The sequence below is a fragment of the Anarhichas minor genome, unplaced genomic scaffold (assembly GCF_050575085.1).
Source record: "Anarhichas minor isolate MPS153535 unplaced genomic scaffold, ASM5057508v1 ptg000051l, whole genome shotgun sequence".
Classification (NCBI taxonomy): Eukaryota; Metazoa; Chordata; class Actinopteri; order Perciformes; family Anarhichadidae; genus Anarhichas; species Anarhichas minor.
This window is the reverse complement of record NW_027466497.1, coordinates 2,622,050-2,640,719: the sequence shown is the minus strand read 5'-3', so window position 1 is coordinate 2,640,719 and position 18,670 is coordinate 2,622,050. Positions and strand designations below refer to the sequence as shown.

At 43.6% G+C, this 18,670-nt stretch overlaps 2 protein-coding genes across 3 annotated transcripts in view; both read left to right on the top strand.

Moving 5' to 3' along the window:
- The first annotated feature begins 507 nt into the window (after positions 1-507).
- On the top strand, positions 508-4,843 carry serinc2 (serine incorporator 2). The gene is made up of 10 exons (XM_076075258.1): positions 508-648; positions 1,880-2,041; positions 2,120-2,307; positions 2,473-2,552; positions 2,791-2,928; positions 3,056-3,225; positions 3,329-3,419; positions 3,512-3,671; positions 3,797-4,012; positions 4,104-4,843. The coding sequence occupies exons 1-10, from the start codon at positions 610-612 to the stop codon at positions 4,240-4,242; spliced, it is 1,383 nt and encodes a 460-aa protein (XP_075931373.1). The 5' UTR covers positions 508-609; the 3' UTR covers positions 4,243-4,843.
- A 313-nt stretch (positions 4,844-5,156) lies between these two features.
- hivep3a (HIVEP zinc finger 3a) overlaps positions 5,157-18,670 on the top strand; it is a 32,577-nt gene continuing 19,063 nt past the window's right edge. Inside the window, exons 1-3 of one of the 2 annotated variants that reach the window (XM_076075338.1) lie at positions 5,157-5,874; positions 6,705-6,809; positions 7,209-7,319. The gene's annotated coding sequence lies outside the window, so the exon portion shown is untranslated. Of the gene's footprint in view, positions 5,875-6,344; positions 6,810-7,208; positions 7,320-18,670 lie in introns of those variants that run through there. The other variant, XM_076075339.1, reaches the window with a different exon arrangement.

Below are 18,670 nucleotides of genomic sequence, written 5' to 3'. Positions count from 1 at the left end.
TAATAAATAAAACATAGTTGATTTAAAATGAATTGCTTTTGTTTTCTTAAGTATTTGACAGTTATAGTCAGTTGGTTAGCCAGTTAGCTAGTTGGATGAACGATATGGTTTTAAAATAAAATATAATATATTAGGCATTGGAAATTTTGGATACAGTGTATTTTAAAAGTTTGAGGTTGTAAATGATTCGACTTTGCGACGTGTTTTCTTTTCTTTTGTTGACGTACATTTTTCCAAATTTACCCAAACAACGCCGGAAGTACGAGTACAGTGTGTTTGCCGTTAAAATAAAACTGATAACGTAATCTTAGAGGGTGCATTGACTACATCAACACCACATTTCTTAACCCTCCACGGAGTTGTTGTGTACATTTAACATCACAATCCATTGATAAACACACCAAAATAGAATAATATACCCCGAATGTGCGCACAATTTAAATGACGTATGTGTACACATGTATATGAAGCTTTTATTTTGAAGAGAATAAACGGTTTTCCTCCCATTCGGTTTAAATCACTTGACGTCGCCATTTTTGTTTTAGTTTCTTCCTGAACTTTTCAAGATTTCACGACTCCCGTCCGAACTGTGAGTTAAACTAAACCAACATGGGTGCTTGTTTGGCACTGGGTTCCCTCGCCAGTTGTGTAAGTAAACACTTAACTCTGGTATTTCACATATAATGTAGCTATGCGTTGTTTCGCCAAGAAAACATGACGTCGTGATATCGAAACTCCCTTTACTGCCTCATGTGACATTATATTGAAGGTTTTTGTTTAGTGTGAGAGGCTTTGTTGTCATTTGACTTTATTTACGGTTCACTTACAAGGTCAGTAGTTTGTTAATGTATTTAACTGGCTACAGTCAACAAGTAATATGAACAAAATACAATGTTGTCTGTTAGATGGTTTATGAAAATGCGCCATTTCCGGGTTTTTCCACAGGCTCTGGGGCCAGTCCCTGTTTTATTTCTCTTTCCGTGTTGTGCTCACCAGAATTGCTTTGATTTACATTTAATCCTCTTTTTATGTATTTAAAACAATGTGTTACAAGTGATTTTAGGTCAGATACACCCATATCTGGAAAAAATCAGATGGCTAAATAAGTCAATTTACAGTAAAAAGCTGCATGATGAAGATGAGGGTAACATGTACACAACAGGGGAAGGATACAGTTTCCAAGACACTGACTACTACATCTCACTTCATTAAGGTCACTAATCTAAGTGTGGCACAGCTATACATGTGCCACCAGCAGGCAGATGTAATTAAATACTTATTAATAGGCAGAATACTGAATTAATTAATTCATTTATACAATTTATTTCAATGTATTGAGATTGTAAATCTCGGCCCTTTCCAGTTTTTCAAAATAAAACCTGTAAAAAAAGCCCTTTGTGCAGAGTAATTGTTAACGTCCTGTGTTATCACTACTGGTTATTTTTAATATTCTTTTGTAAACTTGGAGTTTTGCTTTGATATTTGTGTAGTATTCCTCTTGAGTTCTTTGTCTGACATTGGCCAGTCTGAGCCGGGGAGACTGGATTCTTCTCGTCATGGCGGCCATGTTTACACCAAAGGCCCGTGTACTCTGGTGCACACACACTCGTATTTAGTGAAGGATGGCTAATCTCGGCTACAGCGCTTCACCTCTCAAGCAGTCTGAATCATAATGGAGTCGCTGGATGAGAGATGGGAGGGATTTGTTCACAGGCCTGATTACTGCCTCTGTAAACCGCCGCTTGTCTTCTGCGGAAAGCGTGCAGAAGAAGAAGAAAGATGGCCATCCTGACAGCAGCCACAGTGTTGTTTGTTTAGTTGCATTACCCTGATTACCACACACCCCAGAGTCCTGTCCCTGACTTCATCTCTTCTGCAGGCGTCCTGTCTGTGTGGATCCGCCTCCTGCCTCCTGTCGTCATGCTGCCCGTCGACGTACAACTCCACGGTGACCCGGCTGGCCTTCTCCTTCCTGCTGCTGCTCGGGACTCTGGTGTCCATCATCATGATTCTGCCGGGCATGGAGGAACATCTGAAGCAGGTACGTTAAGATAAGATCAAGTTTAATGGTCCACACTGGGCTGTTCCTGTTACCCACCCAGTATTTCCACACTGTCAGATTCCAGGTTTCTGCCTCGGTGGCACATCCGTACCGGGCATAGAGAACAAGGTGAACTGTGACATCATTGTCGGCTACAAGTCGGTGTACCGCATGTGCTTCGCCATGGCCTGCTTCTTCTTCCTCTTCTTCATCATCATGATCCGAGTGCGCAGCAGCAAGGACCACCGGGCCGCCATCCAAAATGGGTTGGTGCTATTTATTCACTGCAGCCTCAGTACCACCAGTCCTGTGTAGGATGAAGGCTTATGCTGCACTCTGCTGGCCAAACAGGGGGACTGCACCTCTAAGTGTATTTAAACAGAGAGTAAAGGTGTGCATACTTAGGATATCATTACCTCTTTTCTCCTCAGTTTCTGGTTCTTCAAGTTCCTGTTGTTGGTCGGCATAACAGTGGGCGCTTTCTTCATTCCAGATGGCATCTTTAATACAGGTACGAAGCCCAGACATATCAGTTTCTTTTAATCTAAAGCATCCGGCAGCTCGCACACCTTCAGACAAAGAAGATGCTGCTCCGCCTGGTTTAAATTACAAAGCTGCAGACTTTTGAGTAAAAATTAGGGCTGAGGAACCGAGCATCAAGAGTTCTACAAAATGTTTGTACCACAAAGTGTTGAATGCGTGCTCAGATTTCTAATGTCCTGACTTCTTCTTCTTCTGTCTGATCTCAGTGTGGTACTACTTCGGCATGGTGGGCTCTTTCTTCTTCATCATCATCCAGCTCCTCCTGCTGGTGGACTTCGCCCACTCCTGGAACCAGTCCTGGCTGGAGAAGGCCGAAAATGGGAACTCCAAATTCTGGTTTGGAGGTCGGTTTAAACGGAATGAATAGAATTTAGAATTCCAATGTCGAGCTTCAGACGAAGTCGTGAGCTCTCACGCATTTGTCTCACGACGCCGCTCTTCTCTCGTGTTTTTTTTTTTTATCTCTCGCAGCTCTGCTGACCTTCACCATCGTCTTCTACGCCCTGGCCTTCACCATCGTCGTGCTCTTCTACGTGTTTTATACCAAACCCGACGACTGCACCGAGCACAAGGTCTTCATCAGCCTCAACTTCATCTTCTGCATCATCGTGTCCGTCGTGGCCATTCTGCCCAAAGTTCAGGTAATAGAAGACAAGACGACAAGCTAATGAGCATTGATAAGCGTTTTGTTTTACCGGCACAGTGATTTTATTTTCTAACTCCTCCCATGCCGTGTCGCCACAGGAGGCTCAGCCCACCTCCGGCCTGCTCCAGGCCTCCTTCATCTCCCTCTACACGATGTACATCACCTGGTCCGCCATGAGCAACAACCCCAGTAAGTCACAAGTCTTGTATTCAGGACTTTGAAGTATGACGAGAGGAAAACACGCCCCTGTAACTGTTGATTTCTGTGTTTTCCGTCCTCAGACCGGCAGTGTAACCCCAGCCTGTTGAGCTTGGTCCAGCCCATTACTGCAACTCCACCACCGGGACCGGCTCCTACGAAGGCCCCCGGAGGCACCCAGTGGTGGGACGCACAGGGCATCGTGGGATTGACCATTTTCTTGTTCTGTACTCTTTTTGCCAGGTACTTTTACCGTAACAGCGGCTGTTTTCAGCCTTCATAAGAAGACATTTTTATTTTTGCAATAACCAGAAGCTCACCGACTGCAAGTTCGTCAACATGACATGTTGTGCTCTCACCCGCCGCAGCATCCGCTCCTCCAACAACTCTCAGGTGAACAAGCTGATGCAGACCGAGGAGGGCCAGGGTCTGACCACCGACTACCAGTCCGCGATGGGGGACGACGGAGTCCGCCGGGCCGTGGACAACGAAGAGGAGGGAGTCACCTACAACTACTCCTTCTTCCACCTCAGCCTCCTTCTGGCCTCCCTCTACATCATGATGACTCTCACCAACTGGTACATGTAAGTATCAGCTGTTGTTGTCGTTGATGTCGTTGTTCTCAGCGAACGCCATCACCGACTTCTCTCTGATTCTTACCTCTCGGCTCCTCAGGCCCGACGTGGAATACCAGGTGATGCAGAGCTCCATGCCGGCCGTGTGGGTGAAGATGGGCTCCAGCTGGTTCTGCTTGGTGATCTACTTCTGGACCCTGGTGGCCCCGCTGGTGTGCACCGGCCGAGACTTCAGCTGAAAGCGGTGAAGTCCGCCCGGTAGCCCGTCGCCATTTGCTTTCTTTTTTTTATTTTAAGAAAGATAGCTTAAGCTTCAAAATGATTATCTCGTGCTTGTATCTCCACATTTATAATATTGAAGAATGAAATGGTAATGACCTTTGTTTGTGAACTGAATTAGTTGGATGTTTTGCCCAAAAGTTTATTTTTGTGGCTCGAGTTTTGAAGGAACACAAGATTGTTTGAGTTGAGCTTTAATCACACATTCCAGATGTCATTTGATGTCTTTCACTGTTACAAATATTCTAATTAAGAGCACCGTCCCTTAATTTATATATAAATAAATATATATATATATATAGGACAAGACCAAACTTAAACAATCCCTTTGGCTTTGTTACACTACATTTATTTTAGTTGTTCATTCTTTGTTCCCTATAAATCAGTTTGTACAAACTTTTGTTATGCTTTTTTTTTCTTTTGCCAAATTTTATAACTACAGTGCCTTATATTTGCACAATTTTTGATATTTTTAAGAACATTCACTCAAGTGTAACGTTGCTTTCACAAAATACTGTGTGTTCACTCGTCATGCTAATCAATAAAGACAACGTTGTTTCATGTGAGTGTGTGGGCAACATCTCTGTCCTGTAGGTGGCGCTGTGGTCACATGTGCTCCTCTAATACATCTGATTGTGTAGAATCTATTTTGACATTTGTGTCGTATGATGTATATTAGCCTGTTCTACTCATACGTTCCACTTTGTGAGTTTTTCTTTAGAAGCAACGAACATGATGTCATCAAGTCAGCAGCAGGGATTTCCAAATGCTTCACTGCCCCCCCCCCCCCCCCCCCCCCCACACACACACACACACACACACACATTTAAAAAAAATAAGATTTAAAATCCTCAAGCCTGACCACTCAAAATAACCTTAATGACATCATCAGGGGTTATTTTTCTCAGATCCATCCCATCAGTCTCTGAATTGCTATTTCATTTACTTTACTCACAAACAAAAAAGATGATGAACCAGAATCTGATAACAGATATTTTAGCACTGTAAATCAGAGCCAATCAAACCGAAGCAGATTATTAAAAGTAAGAAAACATATAAAAGTGTTTGGGAAAATATTAGAAATGCTCATTTTCGTCGTGACATCAGGAACCAGTCAGAGCGAGCGGTCCCTCTAAGCTGATTGTTGACATGTAGAACATGAAGCAGGCTACTTCAGCACAGTCAGCGCTTATATCAGTAATCTCTCGGAAACCCAGCCTGCTCATGCATGTGACATTTGTGCATTTAGAGGCGAAAGACATCCAATGCAGGGACATTAACACCCCCCCTGCTACACCATGACACTCCCCTCACACACTTAGATCACAGACTAACAGTGTGCATGCCTAACGCAGTGTTATGGGTGACAGTGACAGTGTCCAGCTGTGAGCAGCAGGCTGACCTCATGCTGTTATATAATGCTGAATGACGCGCTGATCAGTTGCATAAGCCAGTTATAGGCTCATGCTCTGGTTGGGGGCTCACCACGCTCCTCTCTGCTTGCTGTGTTTTTTTGGCATTCTGGGCCCGGCCCTGGAGGCCCTTTATACCGTCATCAACAGCACCTGGGGTTCGAAGCACCTGGCAACCAGGTATGAAAAAACAAAACAATCTATATGGAGCACTGACACATTTACAGCCCCAATGGTCTTCATTAGACGGCTGTATGGAGTTCATCTCACACTTGTTATCGCAGGTTTGAGAGTGTGAGGACACAATAATCTCAGAGTACATCACACGTTCCTGGAATATAATTAGGGTGTGATTATATATTAGGACATATTTTTTACATCTTACACTATACTATTCAAGTCAATACAATACATTATTGAATGAAATATGTGTTGAATAATGTGTTGAGTACACAAAATGTGACCACATTAAGAATGAGATCAGATTTTGTGCTCCGTGTGCCAATTTTTACGTTTTATTTTTGCTCCAAATACAGTTTAAGATACTTTCCCACACTGACGAAGTCAAGTTCAATGAAAAAAAAAATATTAAAAAAATATATAAATATAAATATATATATATATTTTTTTTTTTACCTAATAAATATATTTTAAAAATATTTTGAACCTTATAGTAATAATAGTAATGGTAGTAAAATGTATGAATTACTAAACCAATTGCGTTTGTACGCAATTCATTTTTTATTTCCTATATTAATGTAAGGGGGCGGGGTCTCGCGCTAGTGGGTTTCAGTCAGGCAGCAGCAGCGTGTCTGTCTTGCGCTCCAGCTGTGGCGGGATGTTGGGAGTGTCAAGCTAACCGGAATAAGACACATACAAACCGGGAATTTAGAATAATTCAGAATAATAGCGCAAGCAATATGACACAATGGACAAGTTTTGAAGTTGTGTGACCGGAAATGCTTTGTTTTCTATTTACCATGCATTGACAATGATGATGATGATGCTAGCGCGGCGGAGAATTGCAGCATCAACTTTCTAGTCCCGCTACCAGCATCTGTACCATGTTGTGTTTACATCCATTATCCGGACTGGACGACTCACGTTGTTTGAAGGTAACAACTAAGCTAAAACAGTCTGATACGAAGCAAACCATTACAGCGTTAGGGCGCTAGATATCAGCAGCTGGAGGTGTAAATTAGTATTATGACTGTTGCCTGTTGTACAGTATGAGGTGTTGCTGAAAATGCCAGTAGCATAAAGTATCAAGCTAGCTAAGATTAAATATAGTTTGTTATTTCTGGTCTAAAATATAACATTTAATATCAAACACGATTCACCACATGAAGCTCTCATGTGGTGTTATTTACAATAGAATGTGAAGCTGCATAAACGTTTACCAGTATTTTTTAAATACAAGCAGGTGCTTCAGTGTTTAAGCTACACTTAGCGTTGCGCTTTTCTTTTTTTTGTCAACGCCCCAATGCTTGTGCATTTCCGCTTTTATTTTGAAGGCCACGTCTGGACGATTTCCTGTGTCGTCTTGACGGACGTCGGCTAACTTTATGCAGCTCGCGAAGAGCCCGTGGTCGCACCGCAGAGAAGTGAAGTTGAGCATCCTGCAGGTAATGTAAACTCATATACATGGTGTCAGTGAGTTGTTGTGAATATTACAATATATTTTTTGTCGCTTTGTTTCATGGTAGGATTTTACATGGTGTGGCAGGACGGGTTATTATTCTGCATGTTTTTATTCTCGCTATATGTCCGGAATGGTAAGATAAAGGTAGCTAACGTTAAGATGGAGCTAAGAGGGAGTGCTGTCCTGTCTGTACTATATATTATATATATATACATATATATATATATATTAATGTTAGGGTGTTAAGCTACCTGAGCTGGTCATGGGCTTGTCCATTCCCCAAAAACTGGCTCCATTCATTGTCTGTGAGAGGGAGGAGGTGGTGGAAAGCTGCGGCAAGTCAGCCAGAATGAGACATAACGAAACCGGAAAAATAGTGATTTCCTTTTCAAAATAAACGTCTTGATTTTTTTATCCTATAGTAAAATAGATACGGTGCGCAGTTGGTAGTTTAGAACAGCTGAGGTGATGTTAAACATAGTAATGTTACGGATGTTAAAAGTGGACCTTTTAGATGAAAATCTAGAATTGCTCGTTTTTTTATGTGATGCAGTTTCACTTTATTTCGGGGCTTTCGTTATTCCCGTCAGCTTGACGCTGATCGTAGTAGCATCAACTGCATGGTTCGGTCTGAAGGAGGCTGTACTACGTAGGAGGAAAAAAAACAAACCAAAATGTGAATAACTATTGCCCCAGTACTGCCACTGCTGTTGCTTTGCAACGCATGGGTGCAGGTAGTTTTGTGTCTCAAATAATTGCTCCGACCTCCTGTTACATCATTTTACGTTTGTAGCAGACCAGCCTCCATTCAAAAAATCAGGCACTTTAATATATTTTATTAATTCGTCCGTAAGTGCGCATGCCCGTTGAGAACGTGCTGTTTTATAAGATATTGGTGTTTTTTGGCAGCTGTTTCTCCCACCAACTATAGCACTTATTTATTTTCCAAATATTTATTCCAGCCCCTGTACTGTCCGGTGTTTTTAATAGATCATTGTGCGTGAGAACCAGCACCACAAGGTTCACATTCACTGGATTTATGAATGCGGAGTGAACAAAAAGGGCCTCAGTATTTAGCAAATGTTCTTTAATATGAATGCATTTTGTTGAGACGCATATTTAGACTAAAATTTGTGATTTATTTAACGGAATTTGTCGTGGCCGTTCCCCCACATGCAACAGAAAACTACACTGCCTGCATGAAGCTCTTCCTGCTGCTCGGGAACATTCCTGCATAACCTGCTTACAAGGAATCCAACATGACATCATGCGTGAGAAACAGAACCGTTTTGGGGCGGATTTTTTAATTTATTTATTTTTTGGCTGCAGGATCAAATCTCCGATAATATTACATAATCACAAGTGAGCTTAGATTGGTGTACTGATTTGGATGTCAGTGGATAAGCCTTAAACGTCCCCGTGTTGCAGTGGATTTCAACCAACCTCGTTGTGTTTTTTTTTTTACTATTTCTGTTACAAACAAATATGCACATTAATGTGCATTTTAAACTGACCTACTGTAGTGGATCAACGCTGCAGCCCTAAAAACACTCCTCAGCGCAACGCTGCCTGCTGGATTAGAGGGCACGTGAGGACAGCGTGGCTGAGCAACGTTATTGCTCTGCTGCAAAAACAGCAATCGGTACAACAACAACATACATCTTTCATTTCCTCCATGTGATTGTGATTGTTTTTTTTTGTTATATCACACGATTTTAGAATTTGTGAATTCTCCAAAAGGCTCGCGACATTTCTGTGGCACAGAGTGGAGCTCTATCTGTCCGGGTCTAGATTATTATAGTTTCATCAATAAGATGATGTCTGTTATTATTATGATACTATAGAGCTCAGAAGGGAGGGAGCGTGGTTCTGCAAATCATTTTCATTATCGATTCATCTATTAATCATTCTGTTATTAAATCTATATAACGTGTAAAAAAAGGCTAACAACAAATGCAGTGAATAAACAATGACATAGAACAGACAAAAGCAGCAAATACGTACATTAAAGAAGTATTAAAAGTACTTTATTTTTTTAAATGAATGATTTAAATGTTAATTGATTATCAAAATTCCTTTGATTAATTTTTTTTTGTGATACAATTTTTTATTGATTTTCAAGATATGCAAATCAACCGTACATTACAACGAATACATACACGCATATATATATATATATATACATATATATATATATATACATACATATTGTACATACACACACATACACATATATACCTACACAAAATAATAAATAAATATATATTTACATACATACACACATGAATAAAAACAAATAATATTAATGACACGGTGGCATCCATACGCTGCTGTAGTTGACAGACACAAACAGACGCGTATAATGAGCCGGGCCTGAGTGAAACGATTCCTCCATCACTGCATCACTGTAACGTCGTAGTGTTTGCAGCACACTCTCATCCTTTGACTACAACCTGAGACTTCCTCTCAAGCCTGTTGCGTCGTCTTCCTCCGTAGCGAAGGGGTCACGTTTTTGACGTTCTCGTATCCTCGGCAGGGCATTTCTTTCCTCGGAGCTCTCCAGTGGAAAAGGCCGGCGGCTCGTGATTTATGGTTTATTATCATTTTTCTTGTCCTTCACCTGCGGAGGGATGCTCAGGGGGACATAACAATCCTCTGTGTCTCCAGCGGTCCGGTTTGATGCTCTGTACCTGCAATCAATCACCTAACCGAACAGGAGGCGGAGCCTATCGTTTGTTGTCGTATAGGCTGGCCGGTCACGGCGACATTGACCCCACGTATCAGAGCACCGAATGCATTATTCATGTCATAAATGTGTCCGTTTACCGTATACAGACATTTAAAGGAGCACTCCACCGGTTTTATAGATGTGTCCAAGTGCACTGCTAGATGCCTTTACTGGATAAAAGTTAAATAATTATTGTTTTGTATCAATAAGTGAGGAAAAGTAGCAGAAAGGGAAATTGTACTTGCAAAATACATATATATCTTTGATGCCTGCTGTCATGTGTTTTGCCAGAACAACTTCCCGAGCTCTGGATGTGTCCTCCAGTTTCCTCTCATCAGCCCTGATGTTTCACGGCTGCTAAAGCGGGAGCATTAACGGGCTTCTTGTGGCTCCGATAGGCCCCCGACGGCCCAAATGGCTTTCACCGTGTCTTCTCACTGGAGCCACAATGGCGCGTCTCAACCGGTCTCAGGAGTTGCTCACAGCGCGTACAGCGGTGGCGTGGTAAACATCTGCGTGGTCCCGAGCTCCCGCGGCGTGCTGTTGCATTATGAAACGGCACACACACACACACACACACACACACACACACACACACACACACACACACACACACACACACACACACACTCTTGTCAAAGGTCCCCTCTGTTCAGCCAAGGGCAGCGGAGCAACATTGATATTCACGCAGCTCGTTCTCGTGGAGGCGCCCTCATCCCTCAAACGTCTGTCATTACAGCGTCCTTGGTAGCAGGTGACATGTGAGGGCACCGCTACAGCGTCACGCATGTTGTCCGTATCGCTCCTCCAGTCACTCGGTGGAAAAGGAAACATGCCAAGCAGACGTACGGTCTGAAACTCATGGAGACATAAAGTGAACAGTCTTCTACGTGGGAGAGATATTATATTTACCCATGAAGAAGAAAAGTGCTCCTTCATAACCGTGACAGTCTGAACCCTTTGAGGACAAAGTGAATGTATTGATGACAGAAATATGGTTTTATTTTATTATTAAACACGTAGATATTGAGGCTGGGTGTCCTTCGTTGGATCTGTTGTGTTACTTGAGACGATATGTAACTTGAGTGACAAAAATCATACTTTTTGGAGATACCTTAAGTCGTCGTTATGCTTCAAAATGAAGTGCTTGTCAGATGGTTGAAGGCCAGCTGCAGTTTTCTGACGGGGGACGCGTCAAAGATCTCAAATGTTAAAAGTTGGTCCAAAAACTCAGTCAAACAGACTGAAAAAATGGTTGACACAAAAACATGGGGAAATATCAAAGTTACCCTTTTTAAGAAGCCAGTTGAGGACATCACAACATTCATTCTGACCATCCGCTACAGTTTGAGCAGGAAGTAGGAAACGTCCTACAGTGCTTACTGTACATAACGCTGAACTTGCATTACTCTCATTGGAACAAATCTCTTCCCGGTGCAATATATCATCAAACTCCGTGCTCTTGCCTTTCCCAAACCTGGAAAATACAATTTTTTTTTAACTGTAAGCGACTACAGCGGTAATAAATCATCGAGTACTTTGCGCAGAACCTTGTGTTTATGATTTAAGATGTGTCATGTAACCGGCACTCCCATGCGAGTGAGGATGTGTAGTGCACACACACATACACACACACACACAGCGTACATCCACGCTTAGATAAGGGTGACAACATTCCAGCTAGTCATGCAGCTTGGGGACCCTCGGGTGGCCCCCGGTCATCCATCATTAGGACTTCCCCCAGCAGCAGAGACGCCGGCTAGAATGTCCAAACTGCCGTAAGCGAACAGATTTCCTCCCCGCCGGCAACCGGCCTAAGACGACGGGAGCGGAAATTGACTCTCATCCTTGTTAATGAAAGGATACACTCGTGTGTGTGTGTGTGTGTGTGTGTGTGTGTGTGTGTGTGTGTGTGTGTGTGTGTGTGTGTGTGTGTTACATCCTTGCCTACGCATTTGCTTGCCCATGTGCTTGAGCACGGGGGAAACGTGTGCTTTGTGGACACCGTATGCTCGGGTGTTAAGTGTCGTGTTTACAGTGTGTGTGTGTGTGTGTGTGTGTGTGTGTGTAGAGGTGCATAGGAATTGGTTGGATGCTGTCGGTGACCCTGGAGGCCAGCGTATGGACCCAGCTTGGGTTGCTCTGCAAGGTGGAAGGGCTTCTGTTTTCTGCGACCCACCCCGTGGAGAGAGCAGCATGTTAGGCAGAAGGCCTGTCAGCTGCAGGTCTCATTCACAAATCACCTAGTGGACACGCACACACACACACACACACACACACACACACACACACACACTTATTATATCCAAGGAAGCCCCTGCTCTCTGGAAACATGTCATTCTGAGAATGTGTACATCGTATTTGATCCATTATTATGGTATTATTACATTCTATACACCTCAGACTCGTGGTATTGTGTGTGTGTGTGTGTGTGTGTGTGTGTGTGTGTGTGTGTGTGTGTGGGTGTGTGTGTGTGTGTGCGTGCGTGCGTGCGTGCGCGCGTGCGCGCGCGTGCGACGGCTCACTGGAGTGACTTGTGACTTGTGACTTGGAATGAGCAGTCAGTGTTATTAAGAGTGACACTTGTGCTTTTACTGTGAACAATGTCCATGGTAACAAAATGTGACGTCTCAACCATTTTCAACCTGTTACTCAATTTTACATTGCATTGTCATGATCTTAGAACCGATAAAACATTTTCACTGTGGGATTTTTTTGTATGTGACTCTGGTATTTAGCTATTATTTTCATTAACAACCAACCTGTTGATTAGTAAAAAAGATATGCGACCTGAAACGTGCTGTGTGAAGGCAAATGGCTCAACGTGAGCACAATTAATCATAATTTTAGTGCACTCCTCAAATCGCTGGAGGTGCAATATTTGTTAAAGGCAAAAATAGCATTATAGATTAAATACAATCATGCAGCAGAGATGTCCTAGCCTACACATCATATTCTACAGACTTAAGAAAACATCTGTATTTGGTACAGATTGCTGCAAAAATCTGAATTGTTTAGCCGTAGCCTCCACAGGCGCTCTCTGGCTCCTCCATGGGAAAGATGCTCGTGAAAAAGTCTTTGGGGAATAGTCAGGTGATAACTCCGTGTGGGTTCGTCTCTCGAGTGACTTTAAATATTGATCGTAGCAGCTTTAATGTAGTGCGGACACGTAACATTGCATTTATAGAGCAGTCTCTGAGGAGAAAGTAGTTTAGAGTGCAGGAAACTGACCTGAGTACCTCACACCGACCTCCACACCACACTCGCTTTTCCCCACCTAGCCTCTGTCCTGTCCTATCCTCTGTCCTGTACTATCCTCTGTCTTATCCTCTGTCCTATCCTCAATCCTGTCCTCTGTCCTATCCTCTGTCTTATCCTCTGTCCTATCCTCAATCCTGTCCTCTGTCCTTTCCTCTGTCCTATCCTCTGTCCTTTCCTCTGTCCTATCCTCAATCCTGTCCTCTGTCCAATCCTCAGACCTGTTCTCTGTCCTATCCTCTGTCCTGTCCTGTCCTCTGGCCTATCCTCTGTCCTGTCCTCTGTCATCTCTCCTGTCCTCTATCCTATCCTCTTTCCTATCCTCTGTCCTGTCCTCTGTCCTCTGTCCTATCCTCTGTCCTGTCCTCTGTCCTCTGTCCTATCCTCAATCCTGTCCTCTGTCCTATCCTCAATCCTGTCCTCTGTCCTATCCTCTGTCCTGTCCTCTGTCCTGTCCTCTGTCCTATCCTCTGTCCTTTCCTCTGTCCTATCCTCAATCCTGTCCTCTGTCCTATCCTCTGTCCAATCCTCAGACCTGTTCTCTATCCTCTGTCCTATCCTCTGTCCTGTCCTGTCCTCTGTCCTGTCCTCTGTCCTCTCTCCTGTCCTCTATCCTATCCTCTGTCCTGTCCTGTCCTGTCCTCTGTCCTGTCCTCTGGCCTCTCTCCTGTCCTCTATCCTATCCTCTGTCCTATCCTCTGTCCTGTCCTGTCCTCTGTCCTGTCCTCTGTCCTCTCTCCTGTCCTCTATCCTATCCTCTGTCCTGTCCTGTCCTGTCCTCTGTCCTGTCCTCTGGCCTCTCTCCTGTCCTCTATCCTATCCTCTGTCCTATCCTCTGTCCTGTCCTGTCCTCTGTCCTGTCCTCTGTCCTCTCTCCTGTCCTCTATCCTATCCTCTGTCCTATCCTCTGTCCTGTCCTCTGTCCTGTCCTCTGTCCTCTCTCCTGTCCTCTATCCTATCCTCTGTCCTGTCCTCTGTACTCTCTCCTGTCCTCTATCCTATCCTCTGTCCTGTCCTCTGTCCTGTCCTCTGTCCTATCCTCTGTCCTCTGTCCTGTCCTCTGTCCTGTCCTCTGCTTACTCCTGTTGACATTGTCATCGTGGATCCAGGTCTCTGAGCAGAGAGGATATGTGCTTCTACACCGCGGGCTCTTTTCTTATGTAACATCAGTTGTGTCTATGTTCCTGTATGTGTCCCACAGTAGGTCTGTTGTCCATTATCCCGATAGAGACGGCAGCAGCGGTAGATAGCTACACTGCTGACTCAGCTGGTTCCTACAGGTAGACCTAAGTATCGTCTCTTTGCATCGTGAGCGTGTGTCAGAATATCACACCAGCGTCTCTCTGTTTGTTAGATTTAGCTTCTTGGACACGCAGAGCCTCTTTGGCACACGGACTGTCTGTTGATTCACTGTTGGTGAAATAAGAGAGCATATGGCTGCTCTCTCCCTGCATTACATCACCTTGATATCCAAGCAGATTGGTTCGCATTCACAGCTTGTGGGGGGGGGTTTGCTCATTGTATTTGCGTTTTATTTTGGTTGCTTGGAATAAAAGCAGGTTGGGATGTACTGTGTGTGTTTTTTTTTTTACTCTGTATCCTGCTTAACCCAGTGCACACAGCCCGGCCAGATGCATCAGGCTCAGCAGCGTCAGTATTGATCCATCTGAGTTATATAACATCATGCAGAGCGTTCAAGCTCCTGTGAAGACTTTGCATGTGGTTGTTATCGGCCATCCATTAGCTTCCTGGTTCTACTTTTCTCCCTGGTTGTTTTTTTTATGCACTGATGGACTCTCACTGGCAGGGATTTTAGATTTAAGCGTCTTTATCTCAACCTCAGCCAGCGTCTCAACCTGTTGACGTGCAAATGTGGCCGACTTTCTCGTTGATATTTCGTAAAGTAAGGAACCCAATCGGTACCAAAAACTGAGAAATTATATTACTAGCAAAAGTATAAAACTAATTTGAAAGGTTCTTTGGTTTCACATCTTTGACATTCTCCGAGTATCTTGAGGTTAGATTGTTAATATTATAACTTGGCGCTGCTGCTTTTGGGTTCATAAGATGTCAGAAGAAAAGTTGTGAAAAGCAGCAAATAGTCACATTTGAATAAGCTGGAACTAATAGATGTTTAGCAATTCTGTTTGGTTAATCGACTAATCGTGGCTGTTTGATTGTTGGTGCTGTTTTTCCTTATAAAACAAACCAATACCTCTTTCATTTCAAAGTGGATTAACATGCAAAATGTTTGCTATTATGTCGATTGTCATTCTTGTAGTTCAGAAACTGTACGTAGGCTAAGAGATGCCTTTCAGGTGGTATGAGACTTGACCAGAAGGGTTGATTCACACAGTCTTCTGAGACGCTGTTCATGTGGCTGCAGGCGGAGCCTTCAGCAGTCTGCCCCTGTCATCACGGTGGTGATGAGTGTCTGCAAACAGTGTCACGGTTTCAGTCAGCGGCCTCATACCGAAACCCACGCTCACTCCCTGAAACCACAAACACTCGCAGCAACAGCCCAACTTTAGACGTGGGGGACAAATATAGCAAGATGCTGGTCATCCGTCCTATATTTAGCTTTTCCTCTAAATATTCCCAACTTGTTTTCTCTAGCTTGCACAACGCCGGCCATTCTACGCTTCTTTGTGCCTCTCTCCTTGTCCTTGATTTGGAGTGCTGCCGCTCTAAATATACGCGTTCCACACCTTTCAGTAAATGAACCTGTTGTCAGTGAGTCTCTGTCTGTCTGTATGTATGTATATGTATATATATATATATATATATATATATAACACAGTTTTTATTTATAGAGTAATTACCCTTGGTTTACCACATTGGGATGTAGCATCTAGAATGCTCTGGCTTTAAAAGTTACAACGATTGTTGTAAACTGTCACTATTTGGAAGTCACGTGTACAGTATAGTTTGTATTTTAAATGAAGTATGAGCTTTTATCAGCCTGCAGTGCTGACCGAGGAAGTGCAGAAACATCAGCCGGTGTCTGGCACAGCCTCCAGCGGCCTGTAGGAAGGTTCTTTCTCGCCCAAAATAGGGCATTGGCGGTGGACCACCCGGGCAGATCAGTCTGAAACTGGGATTCCTTAAATCTTTGGTGGTCCATGCTGCACATCAGCTTCCCGTACACTTAGATAAGGATAACAGAGCAGTTATCAGTGTTTATTTGTGATCCTTAGATATATTAAATACATACAATAACATATATTTTGTCAAAAAGCATCAATATATGTATATTTTCAGTATTTCACTGCTTTAATGCAGCGATTACAACTTTCTTGGCTGATTTCCTGTTTTAAAAAATAATTATAATTATGGTTGACAGCGAGGCTCCAGACTAACTTTTACCACCACTGTCCCGTAACGCCCCGAAAAATACTTTCAACCCTCCTGAAGTCAGTGTCCTCAATTCATCCTCAACATCCTCAACTCATAAAAAACGTAATAAAGTACTTGACACATGTATTTTGAAGCAACGGCGTGTAGAATTGGGAGTGCCGCGGTGGGTGTATTATGGTCACAGTGCCATGGCGCACAGTACAAATCTTTATTATTGCACCTTGAGTACACATACAGGCCTCTTTGGTCCATAAAGGTACAGTTGTACATGCATGGATTAAGTATGTTATTGGAACATTTGGTAGCAGGGTTTGAACCAGCACCACCCACCACAGCTGAGCTCTGCACAGCATCTGTCAACATGGTCTTCTGTTGGGCAAGTCGTCCAGCAAGCGGAGCCTATTTATTTCTTATTTTTTTGTTCTCTGGTCCGTCTGTGGCGTCTGGAGGGAGGCAAGGGGACCAGTGGTTCTGGTGCTTTGTCGGTAGGTATTGGCTGGGTTTACACACACACATACACACGTACTCCAGCCTTCTAGATCCAGACACACTCTTATTCCTGTAGCCAGGTAGACACTCTGTACATGAGAAAGGCCCTCTGCTTCAGACATATCCTCAAACATGGCGTCCCTCATCTTAATAATGCATTTCCGTGGTCATTAAGCACCACAGGCTGACTCGGTAAAGATCTCCCTGTACCGTAGGATTCTGCTGTCTCGGTGGTGTACGTGAAGTCCTGGTGAACTGGGATGCTGAGGAGGACCCTTCTCTGTCCTCTTGACAAGATGGCCCTGTGCCCAGAAACTCCCTCTGTGGCACTGCAGGATGGAGCCGGCACCGTCCTGAGCTTGGACGTCGCTGCTGACACTCCACCGCAAACCAACCAGAGTCGGGCCGATATATATGCGCGTCTGCCAGTATCGGCCAGTATTGACCAGTCACTGTGTTCTCCCCTCACTACAGGTGGCAGACGTTTAAGCAGAGACTTTGCTCAACTTAATCTCTAAACTCTGCAGTGAAACTTCTTTGAACATAATCTGCTAACCTACTTTAAATCGAATTGATATTTCTATGCCTTTGCGTCGGCTTTAGCCGTGGCTAGCATCATGTTTTCGGGGGATGCCTGTCCGTCCTGTCCATTCTTGTAATATCTCAGGAACGCATTGAGGACATGTCTTCAAATTTGGCGCAAATGTCCACTTGCACTCACGATTGAACTGATTAGAATTTGGTGATCAAAGGTCTCTGTGACCGCTCAAAATACGTTTTTAGCCGTAACTCAAGAATTCTTATTACGACAATTTGTAGTGATGACATTTTGGACGGACATGGATGTAAACTGCAACACGACTGGTTGGCGGTTTTTCTTTTTATGTTAACAATGGATACAATGACTACAAGTAACGTGCAGTTACTAAAGTACATCCCTGCTCATTGTTCTGGTTTCATGGCCTGCAGCTTTACTGTTTTGGTTTTGGTTGTGCTAACAGGAAGTTAGTTGTAGTTGAACTCTGTGATTTGACCCACAGCAGTTGGGGTTGTGATATAAACGGCTCATGGAGGCACTCGGTCAAATATGAACACACAGACATGATACACGTATTTTAAGATTCAGTATGACTTGCAGATTCAGAGGATGTCATCATCCGATCGTGAATAAACACTTTTATACTTTTTCAAAAATGTGAAAATGCATCTTGATTTTGTCTACACAGTGTGTGGTAAAGTCTGCAACACAGGCTTTCTGTTTGAGACGCTATTTACTCAGACACACAAAACGTTAAAACATAGCCTTGATGCCCGTCTTGAGCATCTAACAGCATTGTATGAGTAGTAAGACATAAAGCACACGAGCATGTTTATGTATTTAGTTTCTTCATCCAGCTGGAGGCACCAACCGCCTGATTTCCCCCCCCCCCCCCCCCCCCCCCCCCGGGCTTTTACTTGAAGGGTTGTGTTGAGGGGTTAAAGTGCTCTGAGCTGCTCTATAA

Excerpts from the sequence above, each read along its gene's own strand:
- serinc2 (XM_076075258.1), top strand. The coding sequence starts at position 610 with ATGGGTGCTTGTTTGGCACTGGGTTCCCTCGCCAGTTGT. Across the intron at positions 3,226-3,328 it reads CCATTCTGCCCAAAGTTCAG|GAGGCTCAGCCCACCTCCGG; the intron begins GTAATAGAAGAC and ends GTGTCGCCACAG. Across the intron at positions 3,672-3,796 it reads TTCTGTACTCTTTTTGCCAG|CATCCGCTCCTCCAACAACT; the intron begins GTACTTTTACCG and ends CACCCGCCGCAG.